This window comes from Sinocyclocheilus grahami, unplaced genomic scaffold (assembly GCF_001515645.1).
Source record: "Sinocyclocheilus grahami isolate Dianchi unplaced genomic scaffold, SAMN03320097.WGS_v1.1 scaffold198.1, whole genome shotgun sequence".
NCBI classification, from domain to species: Eukaryota; Metazoa; Chordata; class Actinopteri; order Cypriniformes; family Cyprinidae; genus Sinocyclocheilus; species Sinocyclocheilus grahami.
In genome coordinates, this window is record NW_015505377.1 from 1,347,259 (window position 1) to 1,374,660 (window position 27,402).

Sequence of the window (27,402 nt, forward strand, 5' to 3'; positions counted from 1 at the left end):
TGCCAGCCGTCAATGACCAGGTTGTGTGACTTAAATTGTAAATATGCTCCTGCCAAACTTGTCCTCACAAATATATATGAGCTAAAGAATATAGCTGCTGTTGTATGTAGTTTAAACGCATGAAAGTAGTGATTGTGTCACTAATGGTCTCTGAGGATTAACATGCTGGTCATGCGAGAGATTTTTTGACCAGGTGTGGCGTAGTATAGACGACACGTAGAGTAGTATTTAGTCAGTAGGTATTTGAAGAAGGAGATCAAGGTAATATGATTCACCAAAAATGTGTCAGATATACTTTAGCTACAATTCTTTCATTTTGCATTCATTTACCATACTTAAAATGAACATTTGGATAAAAGTCTTAATTTCAGTTTAGTAAGAAAGTATTTGTTTAGTGGAAATGCATCCTCTGCAGCATGTCTCTATAGCATCTCTGTGCTTCAGTGTGAGCCAATAGGTACGATCAGCTTCTAATAATGTTCAGCATTTTTTTTTCATGGTTTTTATTGGATTGTTTGGCTCGTGGATTGTTTTGGCAACTTGTAATATGCAGAAACTGCAATCACCAGAATTGATCATATCAAGATAAAGGATAATAAAATAAAAACACTGTTCATGCAAAGGTGACTGTCATGTACTGTAATGTACTGTATGTAGTTCTTGGTGAATCTTGTTCAACTGGTTGCAACTGGAAAAATCCACTTTCAGTGATTGACAGCTGCAGTTTAGTGACTTAATAAAGAGACTTTAAAGCATCATGTCTGGTGGTTTTCTGAAAGTCCTACAATGTATAACAATGACAATAAACCTGACTATCCAGTTTGACTAAACAAATGGGGAAATTTTTATTTTTTATATTGGTTCCAAGTTTGTTGCTGCAGCAGATTTAGTGCAGAGTAGCTGTCATTTATTCAATACTGCACACTTGCACCTGTTTCATTTAGTTAATAATGATAATTCATGATACCTAATGCAATAGCTAATGAACTTTAATTTTTATTGCTTTTAATAAATATGTATTATGTTATGCTGCTTCATAAGAAATTAATTAATTTAAAGTGTATGTGTGTATGGAGAAGATGGTAATAACAGTAAAAGTATGTTCATAAATGCTGTAAAAGTATTGTTGATTTTGTTAAAGTGAAGTGAAAAAGGGAAAGTGACGTGTGGTCAGATATGGTGTCCCGTACTCAGAATGTGTGCTCTGCATTTCACCCATCCAAGTGCACACACACACACCCGGAGCAGTGGGCAGCTGTTTCTTCTGCGGCGCCCGGGGAGAAGTTTGGGGTTCGGTGCCTTGCTCAAGGGTCTCACCTCAGTCGTGGTATTGTAGGTGGAAGAGAGTGCTGGTTATTCACTCCCCCCACCTACAATCCCTGACTCGAACTTGCAACCTTTGGGTTACAAGTCCAAGTTTCTAACCATTAGGCCATGTCTTACAAAATCACAAAATCATTGAACCTTACAGCTACCAAAAACTCCTGACAAGCATGCACTTTTGAAAACATGTAAGATTAGAACGTTAAATGGCACAATGTTAAATTAATAAAAAAAAAATCCTCTATATTTGTATTAGTCTGTACATTTCCTGAGGAGACCTTACCGTCAGGACACATTAATGTGCATGACATGGTTTTTTGGACATGGGTTTTTAAAGGAGGAGCTCAAATGTGCAGCAGAGGAATGTAGGACATTCCTAAAGAGTGTAATTCTGCAACTCCAGTTAACCTGTGACTATAGTGTTCACTTCCTTAAACTGTCCAAGAACAGACTTTATTTTATTTTATTTTGATAAGGATTGACCTTTTTTTTTTTCAGTAAATGTGACATTCTCACTTTAAGTACCAACTGTTCTATCTCCTTCTGTTTATTTTATGCTGTCTTTATAAATTCGCTTCAATAAATATTTGTTGCTTCATCTTTTAGTTTTTCTCTTTCTTTATCCAAATATTAAATACCTTTTTTAATTTTCCTAATGTTAACCTGCTTTGTAACTAGCATGCTGTTCCGCAGCTGCTTTTAAAGACATTAGGTTACTAGGATTTAGGTTTGAGTTGTTAGTTGCATTAGAAATATGTATGCATTTCTGTTTGTGTTATAATTTTGTTAGTTTGCACAACTCCTTGTCCAAGCTCTTGTTCTCTACAGACTGGACTATTGTAATGCTCTCTTGGCAGGCCTTCATGCATGTACTATCAAGCCTCTTGATCTGCAACTGATCCAGAATGCAGCAGCCAGAGTGGTCTTTAACGAGCCGAAAAAAGCTCATGTTACACCTCTCTTCATCAGTTTACACTGGCTACCACGAGCTGCTTGCATCAAATTCAAGTTACTGATGTTTGCCTACAAGACAACAATGGGCGCTGCACCGATATACCTAAACTCGCTAGTTCAGACCTACACGCCCTCCAGAAGCTTGCGTTCTGCAAGTGAACGATGCCTCGTGGTGCCGTCCAAAAGAGGCACAAAATCACTCTCACTGACCTTTTCCTGGACTGTCCCCAGCTGGTGGAACGACCTGCCTATCTCAGTTCGAACAGCGGAGTCTTTTGCCATTTTCAAAAAAGTCTAAAGACACATCTCTTTCACCAGCACCTGACGAACTAATACTAGCACTTACCTATTCTATTCCATTCCGTTCTATTAAAAAACAACAACACTAGCCATATGTGTACTGTGCTAGACTAACTGAGACTTGTCACAGCACTTGCATACTGTACTCTCTCATTCGTCTGATTGCTTCTATTGTTCTCCTCATTTGTAAGTCGCTTTGGATAAAAGCATCTGCTAAATGTTTAAATGTAAATGTCTAAAAATCTCCATCTTACTTGTCCACTGCCTGCATCCCTCCAGTGGTTTTTAAGTAATTAAATGTAAACACTATTAAACACCATTAACATGGTTAAACATTATTTATGATCTTTTCTGACCCCTTTAGTTCACTCATTGGGCATTTTATAATATTATTTTTGCAAAGCTGCTTTGAAAAGGTACAACAAAAAACCCCATAACAAATCACTTGTCATCCTATCTACATTCACATCTATTCAAGCACAGAGTGAAAGAATGTGTTGCACAGAATGTAGTCGCACAAGGAAATAATCCGTTCAAATAACATATATGTCACATAAAAAACTGGTTCAAGACATTGTTGAGAAATTACTTCTGGTTTCAGTAATGATCCACCCACATGTATTAATAAAGGCACTGATTAGTGTGAGATCAGCAGTTCATCTTCACTGTATTCAGCTGCTGAAGAGAGAATCTCTCTGAGTTTGCTCTGCAGCAGCATTTGACCTCAGGTAAAGGTATTGCTCTTCATTTCATCACATTGGGCTCAAACGATTAAGGAATTACTTTGTAAATGTATGTTTATTTAGTTATAATAGTTATTTATTTTTTATTTAAAAATCCCTTTGTTTTACGTTAATGAAAAATAATTAATATAATATTCTTATACTAAATAATTAATATAAGAAACATTTCATGTATAATTGCTGTGTTTGTGTGTGCAGGTGCAGGAGCCGTTTATCACAATGAGGTTTCTGATCTCACTGTGTGTGTCACTACTGCTGCTGATTAATGGTGAGTGATTTATCATCTGACATGTGCATTAAAATGATGCTAGGTGAACTGACTGAATTTTTCCTTAATTGATTGTGTATTCAACAGGTGAAATAATCAATGGACAAACTTCAGGTAAAATAATTTTTTACTTAATCACATACTTCTTCCATCTTTTGCTTTCCTTCACAAATGTAAAAATGAAAGAAAAGGAATAATTAAGCGAACCAGATTACCTATTGATGTGAAATCTCATACTGTAGCATTTCTGTTGTTATTTATATCAGGCTCCTAAAGAAATTTGCTTTTGTTTTTCTTTTCACTTAGAAAAACTATCATTACTTTCATAATTTTGTGTTAAAAAACAGACCAAAAACAAATGGTTTGGAAACTTTGACAATTATGACATGCATTCCAAACTTGCTAATTCTGTGTTCAGTCCATTTTATGTTGCATGTATATTCAGCAGGCTATCAATGATTAACAGTGGTCATAATTATAATATTAATATATTTACATATACACATCCACATGGTCAGGCTTTTTGGGACAAAATAGGCTATATTTTAAGAAACTAGATAATGTCTTAGACAACAGAAAAAAAAAGATCTTCACTTTTTTTTTTTTTAAAGTCAGGTTTATAGGCTCATTGGGCAACTTTATATCTTACAATTGTGACCTTATTTCTCATAATTCCAACTATCAACCCTCTCACAAATGTGATATTCTGTATAACTGATAATTTATACAGTATATATCTATATATATATATATATATATGTGTGTGTGTGTGTGTGTTACAATTTAGAAATGGAATGGTCTTCCATTTAAATGTATTTCATACTACTGAAAAACGCTTTTGCAAAGGGAGTAAAGCTTCTTCTAAATTGTTGATTTATGTCTGTATTTCACTGTATTAAACTACTATATATCAGAAGGCTCAGGGTGGACTTGGATGCAGACTCAAATGTCAGGTTTGTTAAAGACATTTATAGAAATGCCTTGAAGTCAAAATCAGACAAGAAATTACATGAAAGGAACAAACTAATAGAGATCGGAAGATCGGGCTGAGCGATACTGAAGAATATATATATATATGCATATGCATGCAGATAATGAGCTGGTAATGATGAACAGGTGAAATGGGTGGAGTAACAGGTGGGATGATCCATGATAGACAGCAGAACAGTAACACAAGACTTCACCTGCTGGACAGAGCTGAAACTGCAGAACCTGAAAACCAATGAGAGAGAGAGAGAGATGATTGTAGACATGACAACTATTATCACATTTTTTATGAAATTGTACATTGTTACATACATACTCCTTTAATTACATACAGGAGTAAGTGTTCACCCTAACCCTATTCGTTATTTTCATTTTATGGTGTCAATAAACATTTACATTTTCAACTTTTATTCAACGCCTCAGTGCTTCAGTACTGTTAGAAAATAAATATTTCCTGTACAAATACAAACAAGTGGTACTATAAGCCTAATACAGATGAGCCTAATTCAGATATATGTTACAACCTGTTCCAAATTGGTATATATATATATATATATATATTTATTTATTTATATATATATTTTTTTGAGCACACAAAAACAACTACTATTTTTTAAAAGCCACATGTCATTCAAGCTGATGGAAGCAAATATAGCTCAGATTAATTAACTGAAATCTATGTAGTAAATCTTTTTAAATTAGTGAGCAAATGGTTTAAACTGCAGATACACTTGTTGTAGGTGAAGGCGGTTTACATAATCCCTCCTTAGTGTGCTATCCCGATATCTTGTCATAAAGACACAACTGTTTGCCACATAAAATGTGATTGTGTTTCATCACTGGATTGTCCTTTTCTATGTCATTATTCTCTCAGATCCTACAACTTCCAGCACTGATCCATGCTATAATTATAACATTCTTGATGACTATTGGAGAGAAATACAACAATATAACTACTATGGCTATGATGACACCCTTGTTGAATGGAGTGGCTGGTATCGGCTGTATTTGAATGGAGAAAGTGCCCAGATGTCTGAGTGGTGTGTGAGTTATATGGGATGTGGTGGTGAAACTGGACTGTATCTCAACGGTTCTCATCCAAGAGTTGAGGATGGAGTGGTGACCAGTGACGTTGTGGGAACTACTTCGTGGTGGTGGTGGTGGGGATTTTACAATCAGTGTGACTCCTACACATCCACATCTATCCAAGTCAAAGCCTGTCCAGGAGATTATTATGTCTATGAACTTGTCAAACCCAACATATCAGTCCCCAGGCCTACATACTGTGCAGGTGAAGTTGTATCTCTTTTTCTCCAAATTATTGTGAAAAATCTACTAAAAAGACTTGACTAGAAAGCATGGGACTCACCAACAGCAAGGTTACAGTGAAAAAAGATAAACAAGAGATAGTGGTGACCCGTGCTATATTGATAACATTCTTGATGACAATTGGAGAGAAATACAACAATATACCTACTATGGCTATGATGACACCCTTGTGTATAGTGGCAAATGAGGGCTATATATACAAATACACTAATCACTAACTAAAGATACCTGTAAACAATAAAGACAATGAACCAATGAGAGAACAGAACAAAACAACCAATCACAACACGACACAAAACGTGTGTTTGACTTAAAGCTGCGTTGGGCAGACCGATCAGTGTATGACATCAAAGTACCGTGACAGTGATTGGACAGACGACTCTTTATGCTTTCAAATCGTTCTCATGGTAATTTGATGCCATACGCTGATCGGTCTGCGCAGATGCATCTCAAACAAGTCTGAAGACTAAAGAAGCACATGGCAAGATACCTGAGAGCCAGGGAATTACATGACAAAGCAGGAAACTAGACTAAGAGTGTGAAAGTGTAAAAGACATGAACACCAACAAAACGCAAAGTCAACCATGATAGCAACTATGTAAGTCTCACACCCTTACCATACCCCCCTCCCCATAGCACTTCCCTACTGTATCTCTCATATCAGTTGTAACACAGTTCCTCAAATCTCACAACTTTAGACAAACCAAAAATTGCACTAAACTAAATAAATGTAATTTCTACTAAATTAGTCTTGCCATATTATTAATATTAAAACGATAATACCGAATCAATAAATTACTTAATTTATGATGAATATCTGTTCATAATTTACCTGTCCTCCAGCTAAAAAGGAACCTGTACATTTCTTGTTGTAATATTAGGATATTTACGTGTTAGTCTAAATACTAGCTTATTTTTGCTAAAATAAATTTGTGGGCTTTGTGAAATTGCACTGCTTTTGCAGTTTAAATATATAAACAATAATCATATCAACACTATTATTTATTATGTAATATTATACAGTATATTATCATGAATGCAGTGCTGGTACATAGTACTGATAGTTATGGTGTTGCTCTGTGCCGTTCTGCAGGCTGCACTTCACTAGTTAGAATTGCTATAAGTGGTTGGCTGAAAATCATAAAATGAACAACCATTGTGTTTTACAATGTAATATTCTAAATTGCCTTCAGTGTACAGTAAATAGTACAGTAAAAACAGTATTTTAACAGTACTTTTTCAAACTCTTTGACAGTTGCCTTCCAAAGCATCAGCAGTGATCCGTGCTACAACTATGAGTCTTTGGACCGTCCCTGGAGAGCCACCAATGAAAGTGGAGACTGGATTTGTGATGAATCTTTCTCCTGGAATGGCTGGTACCGGCTTTTCTACTATGGAATGAACATCCAGATGTCAGAGACTTGTGTTAATTCATACAGCTGTAACACAGAATATAATCTGTGGCTCAATGATCCTCACCCTCAGATAGAGGATGGAGTGGTGACTAGAGAGGTCTGTGCAGGGTCTTATTGGAATGGCTGCTGTTTTTACAAATCAAACCCCATCAGAGTGAAAGCGTGTCCAGGCAATTACTATGTCTATGAACTTGTGAAACCACAGTTCTGGTGTACAGGATACTGCACAGGTACCATGCATTTTATTTATTTATTACTTAAAAAGTCTTTCCTAACTTTTAAAATGATCTCAGTCATGTCTTGAATGTCCTTCTTTGTAGATGTCAGCACCATTTCACAAGTGGCTCCCACTGTAAGTCCAGATATAATCACTGGATCCAGCATCACATTGAGTAAGTCATATGTTTTAATTTTTAAAAGTATTTATGCTAACACTTGAGATTAGGGAACACTACTCTCTGTTAAGTACTTGCTTATTAGAATGCAAATTACTAGCACGACCATATTCTAGACCCCTTAACACACCTAAACATAACTACTACAATAACTAACTTATTTACTATCTGTGAGCAGAAAGTTTACTGAGGGAAATCTCTTAATACTAATCCTGAATGTGTTACCTAATCTAAATCTTATTTTGCAATGAAAATGTCACCTTTTATACTTTTAGCTTCACTACTTCACAGTCATGTTGTGAGTGATTGTTACTGTGTTTTACTGGTTGAGATTTGCACTTGTGAAGCTCCTCATTAAAATTTAACTTGTTTGTTTTGATATCTTAATAACACAGATTATGACCCGTGTGAAAACTACAATGTAATCAACAACCACTGGAGAAGCACACTCAATTACTGGTCTATGTATGGATACATCTCTGATCATGATGACACTCGTGTAGAATGGGATGGCTGGTATCGACTCTTTATTAATGAGTCGAGTGCTCAGATGCCTGAGTCGTGTTTTTATTATATGTCATGTGGAAGTTTTAGTTCTCTGTGGCTTGGTGCCTCTCATCCTCGGCTAGAAGATGGAGTTGTTACTCGTGAAATTTACGGCTCTCGCTATGATCAGTGCAGTTACTACAGATCTGAACCAATCCAAGTGAAAGCTTGTCCTGGAAATTATTATGTCTACAAATTTATCAGGCCAAGTCTTTCAATCCCAGCTCCTGTATATTGTGCAGGTATTGTGTACTTTCATTCATCATTATATCTGACATGCTTATCATCACTTCTACTATTGGTTTTCATATTATTGTCTTGAATAGATTTAATTTTCAGTATGTACAGTAATGCTCTCTTTCTACTTTTTCATAATAGTTCCTTCCTCCACCCCAAGTGTCGATCCCTGCTACACCTACACCAGTCTGGATGAGCCTTGGAGATCCACAGACAACTATAATAACTATTACTATTATAGCATGTGTGATTATAATGTGGAGTGGAATGGCTGGTACAGGCTGTTCTACAATGGTGAAAATGGCCAGATGCCAGAATCATTTGTAAATCAAGGCATGTGTGGCACTTATGAGCCACTGTGGCTCAGCGGCCCTCATCCACAGCTGGAAGATGGAGTGGTCACCCGTCAGGTCTGTATCTCATGGAGTGTCTACTGTGATCACAAATCCCACCCTATACGAGTCAAAGCCTGTCCTGGAAATTACTACGTTTATGAGTTTGTCAAGCCAATGTTTTGCGGAGCATACTGTGTAGGTGAGCATTTACTCATATGTAATATATTAATTTACTTTATGGGTTTTATTTAAAAAATGTTTATTGATATAAAACTGTTCTTAATACCACAAGCCTCAAATCAGTCCATCCCATCAGTGTCTACAACATCAGAGACAATCCCATCCGTAGAATCCATTACTCCACCAATCACAACCACTGGTAAAGTATTGTCTTGTTTTTGTTGCATATAATACACAAAGTGTGTTTCAAAGCATTCTTCTCAAAGTCATATTGCTCAGTTGCAAAAGGGCTCATGGTTGACTGTAATGGAGAGATGAGGCAGAGAGAGAATCCAAATGCACGCACAATTAAGAAAAGGCCAAACTCCGATAGTCCACACATGATAAACAAGGAACAGGAAACCATTCAAACAATGACCAGCAAACACAAGTAACAAAGTACATTTATTTGAGTACTGCACTGAAATACACTTTTTGAGTATCTGTACTTCACTTGAGTATAATTTTTTTTCTGGAAACTTATTACTTTATCTTCACTACATTTGAAAGTCAAATATTGTACTTTTCACTCCACTACATTTCTATCAAGGTCCTCGAAGTAAAAAGTCATTACTATGTAGCAGCTTTGAAAGTCAGTGGGTGATTTTTTTCTTCTCTAAAACATGATTTTTAGAGAGATTTTTAGGGCTATGTGAAGTAATTTCCCAGCATTTTTTTTTTTACTGACAACTGACCAGTTGCAAATGTAATATTTATTTACAACAATTTAATAATAGTAGGCGTAATATATGGTAAGTTGCTTCAGAGGCCTAAGGTATTGCAAGTATTACATAAAAATAATAAAACAGTGCATTGACATAACAAAATAAATTTACTTTTGGTACTTAAGTGCTTTTCAAAGCAAGTATTTCTGTACTTTTACTTAAGTAAAAATATGTCTTTACAACTTCCACTTGTAATGGAGAAATATTTGACCAGCAGTATCTGTACTTTCACTCAAGTAATGGAATTGTGTACTTTGCCCACCTCTGGTGAAAACTAAGCAGTATATACACACAGACAGACAATCTAAACAAGATAACAAGGGGGCGTGGTCAATTGTCATGGGAACACACTAGGGCAGGGGTGCCCAAACTCGGTCCTGGAGGGCCGGTGTCCTGCAGAGTTTAGCTCCAACCCCAATTAAACACACCTGAACCAGCTAATCAGGCTCTTATAGGCATACAAGAAATTTCCAGTCAGATGTGTTGAGGCAAGTTGGAGCTAAACTCTGCAGGACACCGGCCCTCCAGGACCGAGTTTGGGCACCCCTGCACTAGGGTAACTGTGGGAACAAACAAGCAAGCTTGGGAGACAGGGCAAACACAGGGAACACATACATAATAGCAGCTGGGAAAACACTTCAAAATAAGAGTTCACAGTGAAACAGGGAAACACAGGCAGGATCATAACAATCAGTATGTTTACATGGACAACAATACTCCGATTTTAATATGATTAAGACAATACTCTGATTAAGAATCTATCATGTAAACAGAGATTTTTGATTACCTTAATCCGGCTAAAGTCATATTCGAAGTAAACAGAAATCAAATTAAGACATGTGGCGTATTCCTATTTTAGTTGCATTACCTTAATCACAATATTACCATCGTGTAGGACTTTTCGCCGCATTTTGCGACAGGTTACACACACGGCAGTGCTCAACCGTTTGATGGCAAATAAAGAGCTTCAACACCGCCATCGTCTGTATGCACGTACAAATAATTAACTGCACTTGAAGCTTTCATAAAATTAAACATGAAACACCCAAAACTGTACATGGCATCATCACGAAGACAAACTATGTTTATACGTGAAATTCCGGAGGGGACGTCGGATGGCATCACGTGGGACATAATGACGTGTGCCATTAATTGATCTATGTACTATAACATGTAAAACGGGAACATGAAAGGAATATTCTAAAAGCAACTCATGTAAACACCATAATCATGATATTGGCTTATTTAGAATAAGGTAAATAATTAGTTTACTGATATCCATGTAACCGTAGTCATTGACATTTTAAATCCTTTTCTCACAGCTAAATAAAAGATGTTCAAACTTGTATCTGTTTAAATGAATTGAAACACAAGTTTATCAGGGAACTTGGGTAAAGAGTGTTCTGGAGATTTCATACCAGCTAATATTCATTCAGTCAAGAGCATTTATGTTTTAATGTATCCTTATCAACAGCTCCCCCTGTTGACCCCTGCTACAACTACAATGTCCTGGACGATCCATGGAGAGCCACCAACAATCAACATTCCTCTCAAATAATGTGTGACACTTGGGTCAGCTGGAACGGCTGGTACCGTCTCTTCATTCAGGGTCAGAGTGTTCAGATGCCAGACACGTGTGTTGATGAGTATAGTTGTGGCACTAATGCTCCACTCTGGCTGAACGGAGGACATCCAACAGTTGAGGATGGAGTGGTCACTCGAGATGTCTGCGGTCACTGGGACAATAACTGCTGCCATTTCCAATCCAATCCCATTAAAGTCAAAGCCTGTCCAGGAGATTATTATGTCTATGAGTTTGTGAGTCCAACAACCTGCCATTTGGCATACTGTGCAGGTAAATATATTTATTTACATGTTTATGTAAGAGATAATTCAGATTTTATTTTTAAATATATTTATGATTTCTTTCAGATGCAAGCAACATAAACACTACCTCTACTACTGTCACGCCAGAGACAACCACAGCTGAAACTACAACCACAACCACAGAAACTACAACTATGGACATTACAATTGGTAATATATTGTAGTGTGTTACAATGTGGAGGATTATTGTTTTGCATGAGCAAATCAGATCCCTGTTATGTGTTTGTGATGCATGTAAATAATTTAAAATAATTTATAAAGTTATGTATGCTAATACATTATCAGCTATATTAAAGTAGGCAAAATGCCACAGTTCAAAGCCATGCTGATATACAGTCATATTCCTGTATCATGTTGGTTTCATTATGCAAAGAATACAAATGTTACAGCAAGATGATTGAAAATGTAAATGACAGGTATCAGAAACTGATATTTATATTGTTACTAATTAATGTTCAATGTTGTTTTTATTTTCTTTCTCCCTCAGACAATGGCATCATTATTACAGGGCCATTTTATTCATTTGGAACTGGAGACACAGTGAATGAACGCATTGATGACGGGAGTTCATCAGTTATATACCTTCAGCAGACATTCATATTTTTTGGGCAAACATACAACCAAATTTATGTGAGTCATTTTGGAATGTGTAAAATTTAGATTCTGAGTGTCAATACCTTCAATAAATTTCTGTTACACACTATTTTGCATATTTTATGAGAATCCTGCAGGCAATAATCAGTCCTCTTCTATTTCAGGTTAACAACAATGGACACTTGACTTTTGACGGGGAATGGTACAGCTACACTCCATACCAGTTCCCAGCCTATGGAGGGAAAGACCTCATTGCTCCATTCTGGACAGATATTGACAATCGTTGGAATGGTGTCATCTCATATCAACAATACACCTCTGGCAGTGTCCTTACACAGGCAACTCAAGACATAAACCAGTACTTCCCTGACTTGAGTTTCTCTGCTTCATGGGTCTTTGTTGTAACATGGGATAGAGTTGCATATTACCACAATTCAGGAACAGTAAGTAGCTCAGTTTTGTACCATGAAAATCTTAAATAAATAAATAATATACCACATAATTTCTTCTTTATTTTTATTTTTTTTTTAAAACTGACTTTTCTGTCCTTTTAAGGAAACATCTTTCCAAGTGGTTTTGATTTCAAATGGCCATCTCTCATTTGTTGTAATGAACTATGGTGCAATCGCTTCAGCACAACGATATGTACAGGTATGCACAAGATGACATTGATATAATAGGTATTGCATTTTCTGTGAATAACTGTCTTAAGCAGACATATGGATGTCTTCCTTATCATTAGGCTGGTTATGACACTATCGATTCAAGTCACCATTTCTCAATTACTGGATCACTCCAGAATGACATCACAAGCCTACCACATAGCAGCAATGTCAATGTGCCAGGCAGATGGGTCTTTAGAACAGATCATGGAACACGGGGTTGTCAATTTAATGGTAATGTTGCTTCCCTAACTGCATGCCATATTTGCTATTTGCAGACAGACTATGAATGACCTATTCAAATTGATTCGATTTTACCATGCTAGTAAACCATAGGTAAAGCCTTCCAGTAATTACACAAATTATTTGAGGTGTTTACATACATAAACCTAAGTTTTTCTCATAGGTTTGCCAGTGCAGCTAGGAGACTATTTCTGGAGTGATGCCGCCTGCCAGGAAAGATGTACCTGTACCACAAGAGGCATCCAGTGCAGCTTTGAGCCCTGTACTTATTCCCAAGCTTGTCGTCCTGGCGCTTTCCAATACTCTTGTCAGAACATTCAGCGACAAACATGCACTATCTCTGGTGATCCTCACTACTACACTTTTGACAATCAGATTTTTCACTTTCAGGGAACCTGCACATATGTTCTCTCAGAGGTTAGTAATGTTGCTATGGCTTTCTATTTATTGTACAGATTTGATAAGATCGGGAATCCTTTATTGATACTGAATTTTTGTCATTGTATAGGCTTGTGGAAATGGTTTGCCGTACTATCGCATTGAGGGAAAAAATGAGCATCGGGGGAGCACACATGTGTCATGGACTCGAATGGTCAGAGTATTTGTCTATAATGAAGAAATTGAACTGGTTAAAGATCACTATTATGAGGCAAAGGTAAGTATCACGGTATTGCTGTAATATTGAGTTCAGGCATCCTTCCATTTTCCTAATTTCCTTTTGTCAACATTGTCAAGGTTAACGGGACCTTTATAGCCACACCATTCACCCTCCACAATGGCTCCATCCAAGTCTATCAGTCAGGTTTTTCCTTGGCCATCAGCATAGATTTTGGTCTCCTAGTTACATATGATGCATATAGCTACGTCACCATCTCTGTACCTTATGACTACCAGAATGCCACATGTGGTCTGTGTGGGAACTATAACCTACATCCTGAAGATGACTTCCGTTCAATCTCTGGGGAGATCTTGAGCTCAGATGTTGACTTTGCCAACTCTTGGAAGGTAGAGGGAGACACAGATCCCGAATGCCATGATGTCAGGTGCACAGGTCTAGGTTGTGCAGTTTGTACTGCCAATGAAATGAGCCTTTACAGTGACACAAACCACTGTGGGATACTAGGAGATGTTTCAGGGCCTTTTGCATCTTGCCACTCTGTGTTTTCACCCCAGACCTACATAGAGAACTGCGTCTATGATCTTTGCTTAGGAGGAGGGTACCAGCCCATTCTGTGCCAGGCTCTTAATGTGTATTCTGCTCAATGCCAACAGCAGGGTGTACAACTAGGGCACTGGAGACAACCAGGTTTTTGTGGTAAGTGCCTTGTTGTGTCTTCATTAGAAGTAAATTTGGCATTTAACTTAATGTAACTTAAATATTTGTACAAGGTGAAATATTACAGAGTTTGAGGCATGTACTTACATCTGCTCTGCATTTCCAGAGATTCAATGTCCTGAGCAAAGTCATTTCGAGTACCATGGAACAGGCTGCCCTGCAACTTGCAGCAACCCCTCCACCCCAAATAACTGTCCCTTGCCCAATCAGGAGAGCTGTGTTTGCGATGATGGGTACATCCTTAGCGCTGGGCAATGTGTGCCTGAAGCAAACTGTGGCTGTGTCTTTGAGGGCTTCTATTACTCTGAGGGACAGTCTGTAGTGTTGGGCGAGGACTGTGGGAGGCAATGTGTTTGCAGTAGCAGGTCAATGGTGTGCAATCAGCACCAGTGTGGTCCAGCGGAAGTGTGTGGACTCCATAATGGTGTAAGGGGTTGTAGACCCATCAGTTATGGTACCTGTTCCGTTGAAAGCCTGGGTTCATACCACACCTTTGATGGACAAACTTTCAGATACCCAGGAGCTTGTGGACTGACCCTTGCAAGAGTGATGGGGCCATCCCAACTGCCATACTTTGTATTGACAGTGGAGAAAGTACCCAGAGGCCTTCAAGAGTTTACCAGGTTCCTGAGGTTTGAGGCAGGAGGAACTCATGTTTCCATTGAATTGGGAGAAGGTAGCAATGTGCAGGTTAGCCAAAATGTTTTTTTCCCCTCAGCCTTGTATTAAGTACAGTTTAACCATTATCTCAAACTCTAATGCTAGATCAAAGTCAGATTTTTTTCTCCTTAGGTGGATGGACAGATGGTTGGTCTACCCATTAGTGTTGGCTCCAGTCAGATCCATATCTATCACAGCAGCGCAAGAGGATTTGTTTTGGAAACAAACTTTGGAGTGACCGTTAGAGCTGACTGGCCGCACATTGTCCGAATCACAGCTCCAACCACTTACAATGGTACACTTGGAGGTCTGTGTGGGAACTTGAATGGAAATATTGATGATGAATTCTACAGCCCAGATGGTATCCTGCTGGATGACTCCCAGCTTTTTGCAGACAGCTGGCGTGATGGATCCCTGTCAGCCCACTGTGTGGATCCAACAGACATGTGGGAACCAGGTCTTTATCAGAACAGGAGCGAGTTCAGTGAGCACTGTAGCATCATGGCCATGAATGATGGACCATTTGCTGAGTGCAGCAGAACACTAGACCCTTGGAAACGGATTGAAGATTGCATTCAGATGCTGGAGCAGACAGACGGTGCCAGGGAGGCTCTATGTGAGGCCCTACGAGGTTACACACTGTACTGCCAACAGAATGGCATCACAGTTGGAGAGTGGAGGAGTATCACCCACTGTGGTTAGTATTTTACAAATGTGACAAGATTTTCAGAATTAAAAATATATATGTCATTCAAAGTGCTGATCATTAATTGTCTTTTTCATGTTTTGTCTTCCCAGATCCCAACTGTCCAGCTAATACCCATTACGAAATGTGTGGCACATCCTGTCCTGCATCCTGCCCTAGTCTCTCATTTCCCTTCCAGTGCACGCAGCCATGCCAGGGAGGGTGCCAGTGCAATGATGGACTGGTGCTGGATGGACACCGCTGTGTTCCCCCAACTGGTTGTGGCTGCCGCTATGATGGGCGCTATCGGCAGCCTGGAGAGCAGTTCTGGCATGGTGAAGAATGCCAGTTCCTGTGTGTCTGTGATGGAATCACTGGAAATGTCCATTGCACACCATCATCTTGCAGTGAACAGGAGATCTGCCGTGTGGTGGAAGGAGAGTATGGCTGCCATCCTCGTCCACATGGTAGCTGTTATGCTTCTGGAGACCCCCATTATATCTCTTTTGATGGAACCTATTTTGACTTTCAAGGCCCGTGCCGATATGTGCTGGCCAAAGTATGTGATGATAATCGTGGTCTACCGCACTTCCAGGTGGATGCAAGGAATCACAGATTGGATGGATGGCCAGTGTCAATAACTGTTGAAGTTTTTGTCAATGTGTCTGGGCATCTTGTGCACATGTCACAGGACATGAACAGTTATTCTGCTGTTAAGGTAAACAAGTCCCACAAGCTTTAATTTGGCATGGCATATTTCAGATTTTACAGTAATTATTGATAAGAATGTTTGTTTAAACAAGATTTTCTGTATCTTCAATCAGGTTGATGAAGAGATCAGAAACCTTCCCATCTACCTTGACTCTGGTCGAGTATCTGTCTATTCCACAGGACAGTTTACATATGTCTCAACTGACTTTGGTTTCAGTATCAGTTATGGTTTCTGGGCGGTAAACATTGTTGTGCCAGCAGACTACAGTGGAGTTGTGTGTGGCATCTGTGGCAACTTTAATGGCAATCCTGGGGATGACTTCCTCACTCCTTCAGGTGCTCCGGCACCTTCAGTAGACCAGTTTGGGGCAGAATGGATGGTTGAGGATGACATGCCATGTGATGATGACTCTGGAAACAGTTGTCCTGACTGTTGTAGAGATGAGAGCACAACTCTTATCTCACAAGCCTTGTGTGGAATCATCAGGGACAGCCAGGGTCCCTTTAGCTTCTGCCATGGTTCTGTAGATCCACAAGCCTACTTTGATAGCTGCGTGTTTGATGTGTGCGTTTCTGAGAACAATAATGATGTTTTGTGTCACTCTGTTCAAGCCTATGCGAGTGCTTGTCAATCTGCTAATGCCATTGTCTATCCCTGGAGAGAAAATGCATCCTGTGGTAAGTAGCTGGAGTGTACATGAAATGTAAAAAGACAGACTACAGATTAATTTGTTTTCTTCTTTCAAGGTGTTTTCCCCGTTTATTTAATGTGCCCCTATAATGCCATTTTTACAGTTCCTAATATTGCTTTGGGAGTCTCCTACAATAGGATTACATGCATGCAAGGTCAAAAAACGTTTCTCAAACGATTAGTTCAAAGCCGTTCTAAGATTCAGTCTCTCTAAACCCCTCCTTTCCGTGAGCCTGCTCTGCTCTGATTGGTCAGATGGCATAGTCTGTTGTAGTCTATGGCATACAGTGCGTGTCGGAAATGATACGCCTATTTCAATAGTTCTGTATTTTGAACACTCTGTAGAAAATATAAACATCTATTATTTATTCTACTTACAGGTTGTGATTCAGTGGAGCAGCTGGTCTAAATAAACAGGATACTGATCAATCTTTCAACAGCAAGCGTTTTGGGAATCCCGTGTTGAACTCCCCGAGATTAGAGTTTCAAGGTGTTTTCCCCGTTTATTTAATGTGCCCCTATAATGCCATTTTTACAGTTCCTAATATTGCTTTGGGAGTCTCCTACAATAGGATTACATGCATGCAAGGTCAAAAAACGTTTCTCAAACGATTAGTTCAAAGCCGTTCTAAGATTCAGTCTCTCTAAACCCCTCCTTTCCGTGAGCCTGCTCTGCTCTGATTGGTCAGATGGCATAGTCTGTTGTAGTCTATGGCATACAGTGCGTGTCGGAAATGATACGCCTATTTCAATAGTTCTGTATTTTGAACACTCTGTAGAAAATATAAACATCTATTATTTATTCTACTTACAGGTTGTGATTCAGTGGAGCAGCTGGTCTAAATAAACAGGATACTGATCAATCTTTCAACAGCAAGCATTTTGGGAATCCCGTGTTGAACTCCCCGAGATTAGAGAAGCAGTCGTCAGTAGAATGACGTGTTTGTGGGTGGGGTCAAGTTGTTCATGGCCGGCCAACGTAGAACATAGGCGCGCATTATGCAAATGTGTTACCCCAATGTGTGAAGTGGGATTCAAATTACTAACGACTCGTTTCAGCTGTACAGAGTCAATTCTTTATTTTGGGAGACAGTAACTTTATTTATTGTGCACTTTCAGCTTTACAACTTTGCAGATCGTTTACATTCACATACAGCTACATTACACACTGCATGAAAGGCAATAATGGAAATGGCATAATAGGGGCACCTTAAAAAAATATATTTTACATACTATTAGATACATTCTACAAATACATTTTGTTGTTGCATTTCCAGTCATGGACTGCTCAGCGAACATCCCAAATAGCCATTATGAGGTGTGTGGCACAGAGTGTGGCCATACGTGCGCCAGCAGCATTGATGCTAGTTGTGAACACACATGCTCAGAAGGTTGTTTCTGTGATGAGGGATATGTGAGGAGTGGAGGACTCTGTGTACCAGTGGAGCAATGTGGCTGCTTGTATGATGGATTCTACTATAATGTAAGGATTAAGCATCATGTTTTTACCTTGATGCTTTTTTTGTAGGTGAATATACTTACTTGACACTATGTTCTGAAAATGTAACATTCATTATTATCATTATGGTTTTATAGATTGGTGAACAGTTCTGGGATTCAACATGTTCCCAACGCTGTCAGTGTTTTGCTCCAAATGATTTACGCTGCTCTGCATCTGTCTGCCCACCAGCCTTGGAGTGTGCAGTCAGAAATGGACATCGTGACTGCTACAGTCCAATGTCCACCTGCACAGTCTGGGGCGATCCACACTACATCACTTTTGATGGAGCTGTGGCTCACTTTCAGGTATGAACTGGTAAATTACTGTTTTTTTTTATTAACTGTTGTTTTGAATCCCAATAGTAGGAGACAACTAACTTAATAGTCAGGTTTATTCAAAGGAGGTTTAGGAGGGTTATTGATGTGACAATGTATTTAATAAAATATATTTCATAGCACTGAAGATTCTTCAATTTATGAATGTCTGCAATGTCTTGCATGACATTTCTGGATTTGAAGTTGCATCTTTGAGGTAGAAAGGTGTAATGGACACTATGTGTATTGTATTAATCCTACCAGGGAACTTGTTCATATGAGATCGCCCAGACCTGCGGTAATGTTACAGACAGTGATCTAGAGTTCCGTGTGGTGGCCACCAACAGGCACCGTGGGAACATGGTGGTATCATTTGTGTCTGCAGTGGATGTTTGGTTGTCTCAGCGTGGACAACAGACGCACATCACAATTGGCCAAAACATGAGAGTTAAAGTAAGTTGGACTTCAAATGGTGTCAATATATATATGTAATTTCTTTCACTTTCTTTCTTTTCTAAGTTGGAATTTTCTGATTTCCCTCCAGGTTGATGGGAATGCCATTGACACACTAGCATATCAAATCAATGATCTTGTAGAGATACATGAGGAGCATGGATTCGTAATTCTAAATGCTTTCAATGATTTCATTGTCCATTTTGATGGACATAGCAGCCTTCTAATCAGAGTGAGTGAAAGATTCTATGGATCTCTATGTGGAATGTGTGGAAATTTCAATGGTAATCCTGCAGATGACAAAGTGCTGACCAGTGGAGACCCCGCTCCTGATGATGATTCCTTTGGCCATAGCTGGCAATCAGACACCAGCATTCCAGGGTAAGAACCATGAGATTTTAGGACAGTTGTTTTTACCTGGGGGGGTCATATGATTAAAAAAAATGTTTCTAAGGTTTATTTTGTGAACAGGGAAAAAGGTTCAAAGGTTTACGTCTTAAGAATATAATATGCAAGAATAGCAAATCATGTTAGTTGTTCAACTGTAAACTCTTTCTGTGTCCAAGTGATGAAACAGTACAAGGCATTTAACTGACCTTAATTTTTTCATATATTCATGTACTTCAGTTGTGGTGCCAGAGACCAGACAGGTAATGCTGATGAGTGTCCATCCAGGCAGAGGTACTCTGCTCTCTGTAGTATTATCACCAACACCACTGGCCCCTTCCAGAACTGCCATCTTCATGTTGACCCTGCACCTTACTACTACTCTTGTGTGTATGATCTGTGTCTGTACACACGTGCAAATGGCATGTTATGTTCAGCTGTTGAGGCCTATGAGACAGCTTGTGCAATCTTGGAGATACAGATCCCAGAATGGCGCTCGGGTCTGCGGTGCGGTAAGTCATAATAATGTTTCAGCACAGATTATTTTGTGGTCTTGTCACCAGTGTTGCAAAAAAAAAAAAAAGTAGTAGGTAGCTGAACTATCAACTCCTTTGACAAAGTGCTTTCAAATGATTCAGTGCATGAAAGAGCTATGATTTTGAACATTTTGCTAACCTAACCTGTCACAAATCAGTCATCGCTAGTTCTTAAGAGCAATTTCACAGTGAACATAGACTTAGACATATAGAGGGTGTTTATACAGAAATTTTAAAGGTAAATTAATGAAATCCCCCAGCAATTTAATTCTAATGCTAATTAATTCTAATTCTACTTCTACTGTCAAAAAAAAAAGAAGCTATTATTTGTGGATCTCGGTGGGAAAATTATGGACTATATGAAATTCACTTTAATTCACTCAAAAATATATATTTCATTTCTTTGAAGAATGTACAGCAATGATCATTCAGGGGGCTCAGAATGTTGTGCTCTCACTCTGTTATTATGACTCAATGTCTTTGTGTTGTATTTCATCTATCTGTGCTTCTCTTAGACGTGAGAGATCGCTGCTCTGAGCTCAGCTGCTCTGAGGATGAATGGTGTGGGAAGAAAAATGATGTTTATGGCTGTATGTGTAACGACGACCTACCCAGACCACAAGCTGACTCTTTTGGTTGGTAACATTCCACAACAGAATGTGAAATATTATATATTTCTTTCTTTTTGGTCTATTACATTTTCTTTTTTAATACTTCTGACAATCTTTTGGGTGTTTTTAATTCTCTCAGATTTCTCAGAAACCTGTGAAAGCAGCTCTGGCTCCATGTCTGTGTCTCGCTGTCAGCTCTTTGAGGCTGGTTTTCCAGCTGACGTCTTACACCTCAATGATCCCAGCTGCAAAGGAATGGTCCGGAATGGCAGAGTGGAATTCCATTTTGATAACGATGAACACATCTGTGGCACAAATCTTGTGGTAAGACAAATTAGACAAATTATGTATAATCTAAACATTTGTAGTGTCTCATAAACCCAAAGGATTGGATTGACTGATACAAATTTCTTGTGGGTTTTATATTTAATAATTTTACTTTAATAAATGTTTTTTTAACACCTTGAATTCAATTTAGTCTACATGTCAAAATGTTATGCATGTTGTTCACAGGCCAACGGTACCCACTTTATCTATGATAACTTTATTCTGGGAACACCGAGGTCAGAAGGTCTCATCAGCAGAGAGAAAATCCTTAAGCTTTCTTTCAGCTGTGTTTATCCACAAACACAAACACTTTCCATGAATGTGGAAATCAACCCAGTGGAGACGTGAGAGTCACATACAAACTCTGATTCCAGCTGTACTGTTTTATTAAAGGAGTAGAATTGTAGTCGTAAAGCTTAGTAGTTTTAACACAGATCTGTCCATTATTTCAACAGTGTTGTGCGCAAGACGCTCCCCGCTGGTGAAGGGAGATATCAGGTTCGGATGATTCCATATGAGGATGATGAGTTTACCCAGCCCTTCACTGGTAAAGTGGATGCAGAGCTCGACCAGAAGATGAATGTGGAAGTTCGTGTTGAGGGGGTTGACAGCCGCCAGTTTGCCCTGGTGATGGACACGTGTTGGGCTACACCTGTGAATGATCCTGATGACAGTCTCCGCTGGGATCTCATCATTAGAGAGTAAAGCGATATTGTTTTTTCTGTTCCTTAAAGCTCAGTCTTAACTCACTGTAACATTTTTAACAGTAACTTTTGATCTGCACATAGACTGAATACATAATAATCCATATCCCTTTTAAGATGACCTGACATATTATCTTCCAATATTGCAGTACTAATGCAAAGAATTCCATTTATTGTATATAGAATGCTAATGTGTGATGATTTTCAGGAAATCGCTTTTGACTTGAATGTCTCTCAAGTAAAATAAATAAATTTGGTGATTCTCAGGTGTCCCAATCCAAATGACGACACAGTGGAGCTGCTGCAGAACGGCGTCTCGACATCCAGCCGTTTCTCCTTCCGGATGTTCATCTTCACTGCAAACTCCACGAAGCTTTACCTGCACTGTGCTGTTCACCTTTGCCTTCTGTCGAGCAATCGCTGCTCAATGGTGAGTTTAGAAAGCCTCTCATAATTAATAAAAATGCGAGGATATGTTTCTGTGTAGCTATAGAACTAATGTATGGAAATGTATCTCCATAGTTAAATGTAATGGTTAAATTGTAAAGGTTTAAGATTTTACTATTGATAAACCCCAGTTGATCAAACATTAATTATTGGAAGAAAAATGTTACCCTTAATGTTCATGGTGGTAAGGTTTGTCCTCTGCTGGAGACTTTTGTGCACTGCTTATGTTTCATGTTTGTCCAGTGATATTTAACAGGGATTCACATTGCTGAATTTTCTCTTTTAGGACTGTAATTCTGGACATCACTGGAGAGAGCACAGGTCTCTGGATTTCCATGACAGTGCTTCCATATCCATGGGTCCTCTTATGTTGTCTGAAGGGACCACAGGTGAATATTTTGTTTATTTAATCATTTGAAAATTAAGGTTTCTGTTGATTTCTGCTATCAAAACATTACAATTCACTGTGCATTATATTCCCTGTTCACAGATAAGTGGGTCCCAGAGCAAGTGAAGGTATCTGAGGCTTCTTGTTTGTGTGCTTCTCTGATGCTGTTACTTGTTCCTCTGTTCAGTTTCCTGGCCCTATTTTAATGTTTTTCTTCAAACATAATGTAATCTTTTATATGCATAATTTCTAATCCCATTTTAATGAATATTCGAGGGTTTCCTTGTCATAAATGTTATTTTATGTTCCATAATCAGATATTTAATCATTTACATTAATTGTTATATACTACATTAATCTTATTTTACTTCAGAGGTTGTTTTACATTACCAAAGACAATCCGATTCTTGTTTATTATTGCTTAATCAAGCAAAAACATTAAAAAGTAATTCCTCTTCTGCAGTTGCTTTTCAATTCAACATAATTTTATAAAAATTGGGTAGCAGACTTTTAGAAATATGTGATACTGCGATCAGACTTTGTTGGCACCCTAGACAAAATTTTAGAAACATTGAAACTGGACATTAAATTAATATTATAAAACTTATAAATATAAAGTAAAAAAAAAAGTATGACAATAATGACAAATTTGACAACAGCCTGTTCCAAATTACCTTCTAATTTTTTAAAAAGTATACCAGAACTAAACAAAATACAAACAGGCAAAGCATGATAAACAAAGTTGTGAAGTACTGTATCTGACTAAAATGTTTGTCACATTTGAATCATGATAGAGAGTTAAGTCATTCAATGTACTGTGAACAGCATAACACAAGCACTGTGAGCACTGTCTGTAAGGAGAGGGTAACGGCAATATAGATATGCATTTATTTAATTTATTATAAGGAATATATAATAAGGACACAAAAATGCATTTGAAATGATGGGAGAAAATTGGGAGAAACTGAAATGGAAGAGCTGGGTAGGTCAGAGTACATTCAGTGTGAGACAGTAATTTGCATGTTCATTTCTGATCAGTCCTTTGAGACTGCACTGACATATTACTACATCTTACTTCAAAAACCCTGTAAAGTTGTCTTATGTCTTATGATCAGTCTGTCTTTGTTACCAAGCAAATAAAATAGCTGCTTCCCAACATCATCTTGTGTATTGTAATCTCAAAGATTTTTACATCACAACTCAACACGACACAGGATTAAACATTAACAATGGTTAATCACAGTAATATAATATGAAAAAAATAAGTAAATAAATGTTGATTACATTAAGAAATTAATACATAAAGGTAAAGTACATAAAAGAGAGAAAGATTAATGTGAAGGAAGGGGTCTCATCCAGATGTTGTGCCAAAGTGTTTAAATCTTGAAAAATGCAAGGAAAACAATTAGTGTGTATTAATTAAACTGCATCCCGTTGCACAAATGGTAAGTACAAACACACCGTTTTTCATACAGTGAGTTCTCGTGAGGTCTATTCATCTTTATATATAAGCTATGATGATAAGGGCAGGGTCAGCACTAAGTGGGAGCTAGGCTGGACATTGTCCACCCAGCGTTGCTGAACAAAAACGGCAATGAGCAGAATTCTTTCTTATTTTGGCCAATATACGGGACATTGCGGCTAACACAAGACGTTGCATTTTTGGCAACACTATCTATATTCATAGCAGCTGCTGGCTTACACTGGTCACGTCAACGAGTGTGTCTAAATGACCGACTTTACTTCCAAGTTTTAAGCATGCAAAGATAAAACAATACACCTTTACTAGGCTAGTTAACTGCAATGAAATGATCATCTGCACAAACCACTGCCATGACTTGAACCGTGGTCTCGCGCTGATGACGTAACATCCAGGTAGGCACGCCCACAGCGGGTTATCGACAGGCTCAGATCTGATTGGCTAAGGAGTACGAGTGTCCCGCGTGGGAGGAGTTTGCTGCCAGGAAAGTCTCAAAAATACACACACATATCCAAAGTGATTCACAGTCCACGACGAACTCCTGAATTTTAAATATTCAAAATTTTTTGCTCACAGTTGTACATATGTGAATTGTGTTTTGCATTTGTGAAACGTATTTTATGAATGTATATTATTATTTCGTGCACATGAATTGGGTTTCATGCATGTGAATTGGGATAATTCACGTGTCTTTTGCGTGAATTATTATTGAGTCTAATCTGCTTCCATAGACTTAGGCAATAAAAGTGTTCTACCTTGATAGGAAGGCAAAGAAGAAGCTGTCGCTGTCACAAAAACCTGCTCAGAAATGTTTTTGTTGCAACAACATACTCGCACACTACACTGGGCTCTGACTGCCTGATCTGCTCATCAATCCCCAGCTGCAGAACTGCAGAACCCTTACGTCACAGCAGTCTCAGGACAGCAGCGCCAAGCCGGAAGTGGACAGAGCAACATTTATCTTACTAAGCATAGTGCCATGTAGTGTTTTGAATCACTTCAAAGTTTTACAGTTTTTCTCGATTGCTTAAACACTATCACCAAGATTTTGAACTAAAATTTCAAAACCATAATGCCATTTATCAAAAAGCACACCCATTTCCCTAAACTATAAACACTATTCCCCTTTTTGACACATGAATCAGATTTGTTGAACTGTCACTGCAAAACTCTACACACAAATCCCTTTATTTCTCATTGCCTAGACCATGTTGTCATTTAGAAAGCACTAGCATTCAATATTGTTCACTCAAGTCAGCATAGCTTGAGCTCAATTAGCACACAGTTACCCACGTGGAAACACTAAGAGTCAAAATTTATCACACACCAATCAGAACCTTCAATAGATAGATAAAAGAGCCCAAGTCAGTTCATTCAGTTTTGGAACAATGGATCCAGAGAGATGTGATTGAAAAGGTCGAGGACACCAGAGAGGAGGAGGAGGAGGAGGAGGAAGAGGATGAGCAAGAGCAGTAAGGAGTGGAGGAAGAGGTGAAGGAAGAGGAGGAGGATGAGGGGCAATGAGACAAGGAGTCTCAGATGAAATCCATGCCACTAGATGACCATGTCCTTGTCCATGGTATGACTATGAGGGAGGCTGGGCAATGAGTTCAGCCAAACTTAAGTTGCTTCACCGTCCACTCGATCATAAGAACCTTCAGGGAGGAAAACAGGTAGGTGTACCTCAGTGTACTCTACTGTAACTTTTGAGTGCTGTACTCTGTTACAACACATGCATCAAGTTGCCTTACATACAGATAGAGTTTCTGTCTGCTTCCATTTTGTAAAAAGGATGTTACAGTTACAGTAATCAGTACTTCCATTTTTGTAGGACACAGAGACGATGGAATGGAAGAAGCCTGACTAGACATTTCAGCTGATGCCAGGTGGATCAGGCATGCAAGAGGAATCCCCCCCACCCCCCGCTGCCTAGCTAGGGCCAGTATAGCCTGTGATGTTGACGAGATTCCCTGGCCTGACCCAGAACAAAGATGTGATGCTGGGGCAGAATATTTTTTGTTGTTGTTTGGTGTATTGTACTGTACAGTACATTAAGGAATAAAAAATGTGCAAATGTATACACGTGTTCATTGTGTGAAAAGTTCCTTGAGGGGGAGACCCACAAGCAACATAACTTATTACTGCTTTTTGGTTTTGGTTTTTGTAGTATTGTTTTGAATTTATTGCACCAGTGTGTAATACTATGTTTTAGTGTGTGTGTGTTTTTGAAAGCTTGTGTGTGATGTTTGAGGGAAAAGTTTGGTTTTTCAGAAAGAGTGAATGGTTTTGAGAGTAGAGCTTCATTTTGACCTGAAAATAGGATGTTTGGTGAATTGGGTGAGACGTTATGGATTTGTGTTTACTGTTTTGAGAATATGAGGCATAGTTTCAAGAAATGTGTTTAAGCAATCGAGAAAAACTGTAAAGGGGTCATATGATGCTGCTAAAAATAACATTCTTTTGTGTATTTGGTGTAATGAAATGTGTTTATGCGGTTTAAGGTTGAAAAAACATTATTTTCCACATACTGTACATTATCGTTTCTCCTCTATGCCCCGTCTTTCTGAAATGCATTGATTTTTAAAAAGCTCATCGGTCTGAAAAGCGAGGTGTGCTGTGATTGGCCAGCTATCCAGTGCGTTGTGATTGGCCGAATACCTCAAGCGTGTGACGGAAATGTTACGCCCCTACCATATTGTGATGCCCTGTCCAGCCGGAGCGACGAGACAAAAACATTAAAACCAATTATAAACAAGGTATTTGTTGCATCCAGTGGGGACATAATTACGGATTATAATGAGATATACTGTCTTTTTACGCGTTGCGTTGCATGGTAAACATAAAACCATGTCTGCATTTGTGATCGAAGAAATGACAAACAACAAGGTGCTACTCTGCACTGCCCAAAACTCGCGTTTGAATCGTCAGTGGCAAATCCTTTAAATATAAAAAACACTTACAGTCTGTGAGTCAGAACAGCCGGCATTGTAGTCTACTCTACCAGGATCA

General features: G+C 38.5%; 1 protein-coding gene and 1 long non-coding RNA gene across 2 annotated transcripts; one reads left to right on the forward strand and one right to left on the reverse strand.

The window, feature by feature from the left end:
* Positions 1 to 3,539: 3,539 nt before the first annotated feature.
* On the forward strand, positions 3,540 to 23,158 carry LOC107595184 (alpha-tectorin-like). Its single transcript, XM_016285531.1, has 33 exons — positions 3,540 to 3,588; positions 3,676 to 3,702; positions 5,450 to 5,866; positions 7,160 to 7,549; positions 7,640 to 7,711; positions 8,110 to 8,502; positions 8,639 to 9,031; positions 9,125 to 9,211; positions 11,251 to 11,631; positions 11,709 to 11,813; positions 12,151 to 12,293; positions 12,422 to 12,700; positions 12,813 to 12,908; positions 13,000 to 13,153; positions 13,326 to 13,579; positions 13,671 to 13,817; positions 13,898 to 14,477; positions 14,605 to 15,188; positions 15,291 to 15,855; positions 15,957 to 16,578; positions 16,685 to 17,232; positions 18,523 to 18,728; positions 18,842 to 19,051; positions 19,325 to 19,513; positions 19,605 to 19,894; positions 20,141 to 20,412; positions 20,952 to 21,071; positions 21,187 to 21,371; positions 21,561 to 21,718; positions 21,830 to 22,075; positions 22,346 to 22,508; positions 22,812 to 22,914; positions 23,016 to 23,158. The coding sequence occupies exons 1-33, from the start codon at positions 3,540 to 3,542 to the stop codon at positions 23,117 to 23,119; spliced, it is 8,532 nt and encodes a 2,843-aa protein (XP_016141017.1). The 3' UTR covers positions 23,120 to 23,158.
* On the reverse strand, positions 21,957 to 24,781 carry LOC107595189 (uncharacterized). The gene is made up of 3 exons (XR_001610246.1): positions 24,740 to 24,781; positions 22,693 to 22,899; positions 21,957 to 22,026 (listed from the first exon to the last, which is right to left on the reverse strand). It is a non-coding gene; the product is annotated as an uncharacterized lncRNA (long non-coding RNA).
* Positions 24,782 to 27,402: the final 2,621 nt, after the last annotated feature.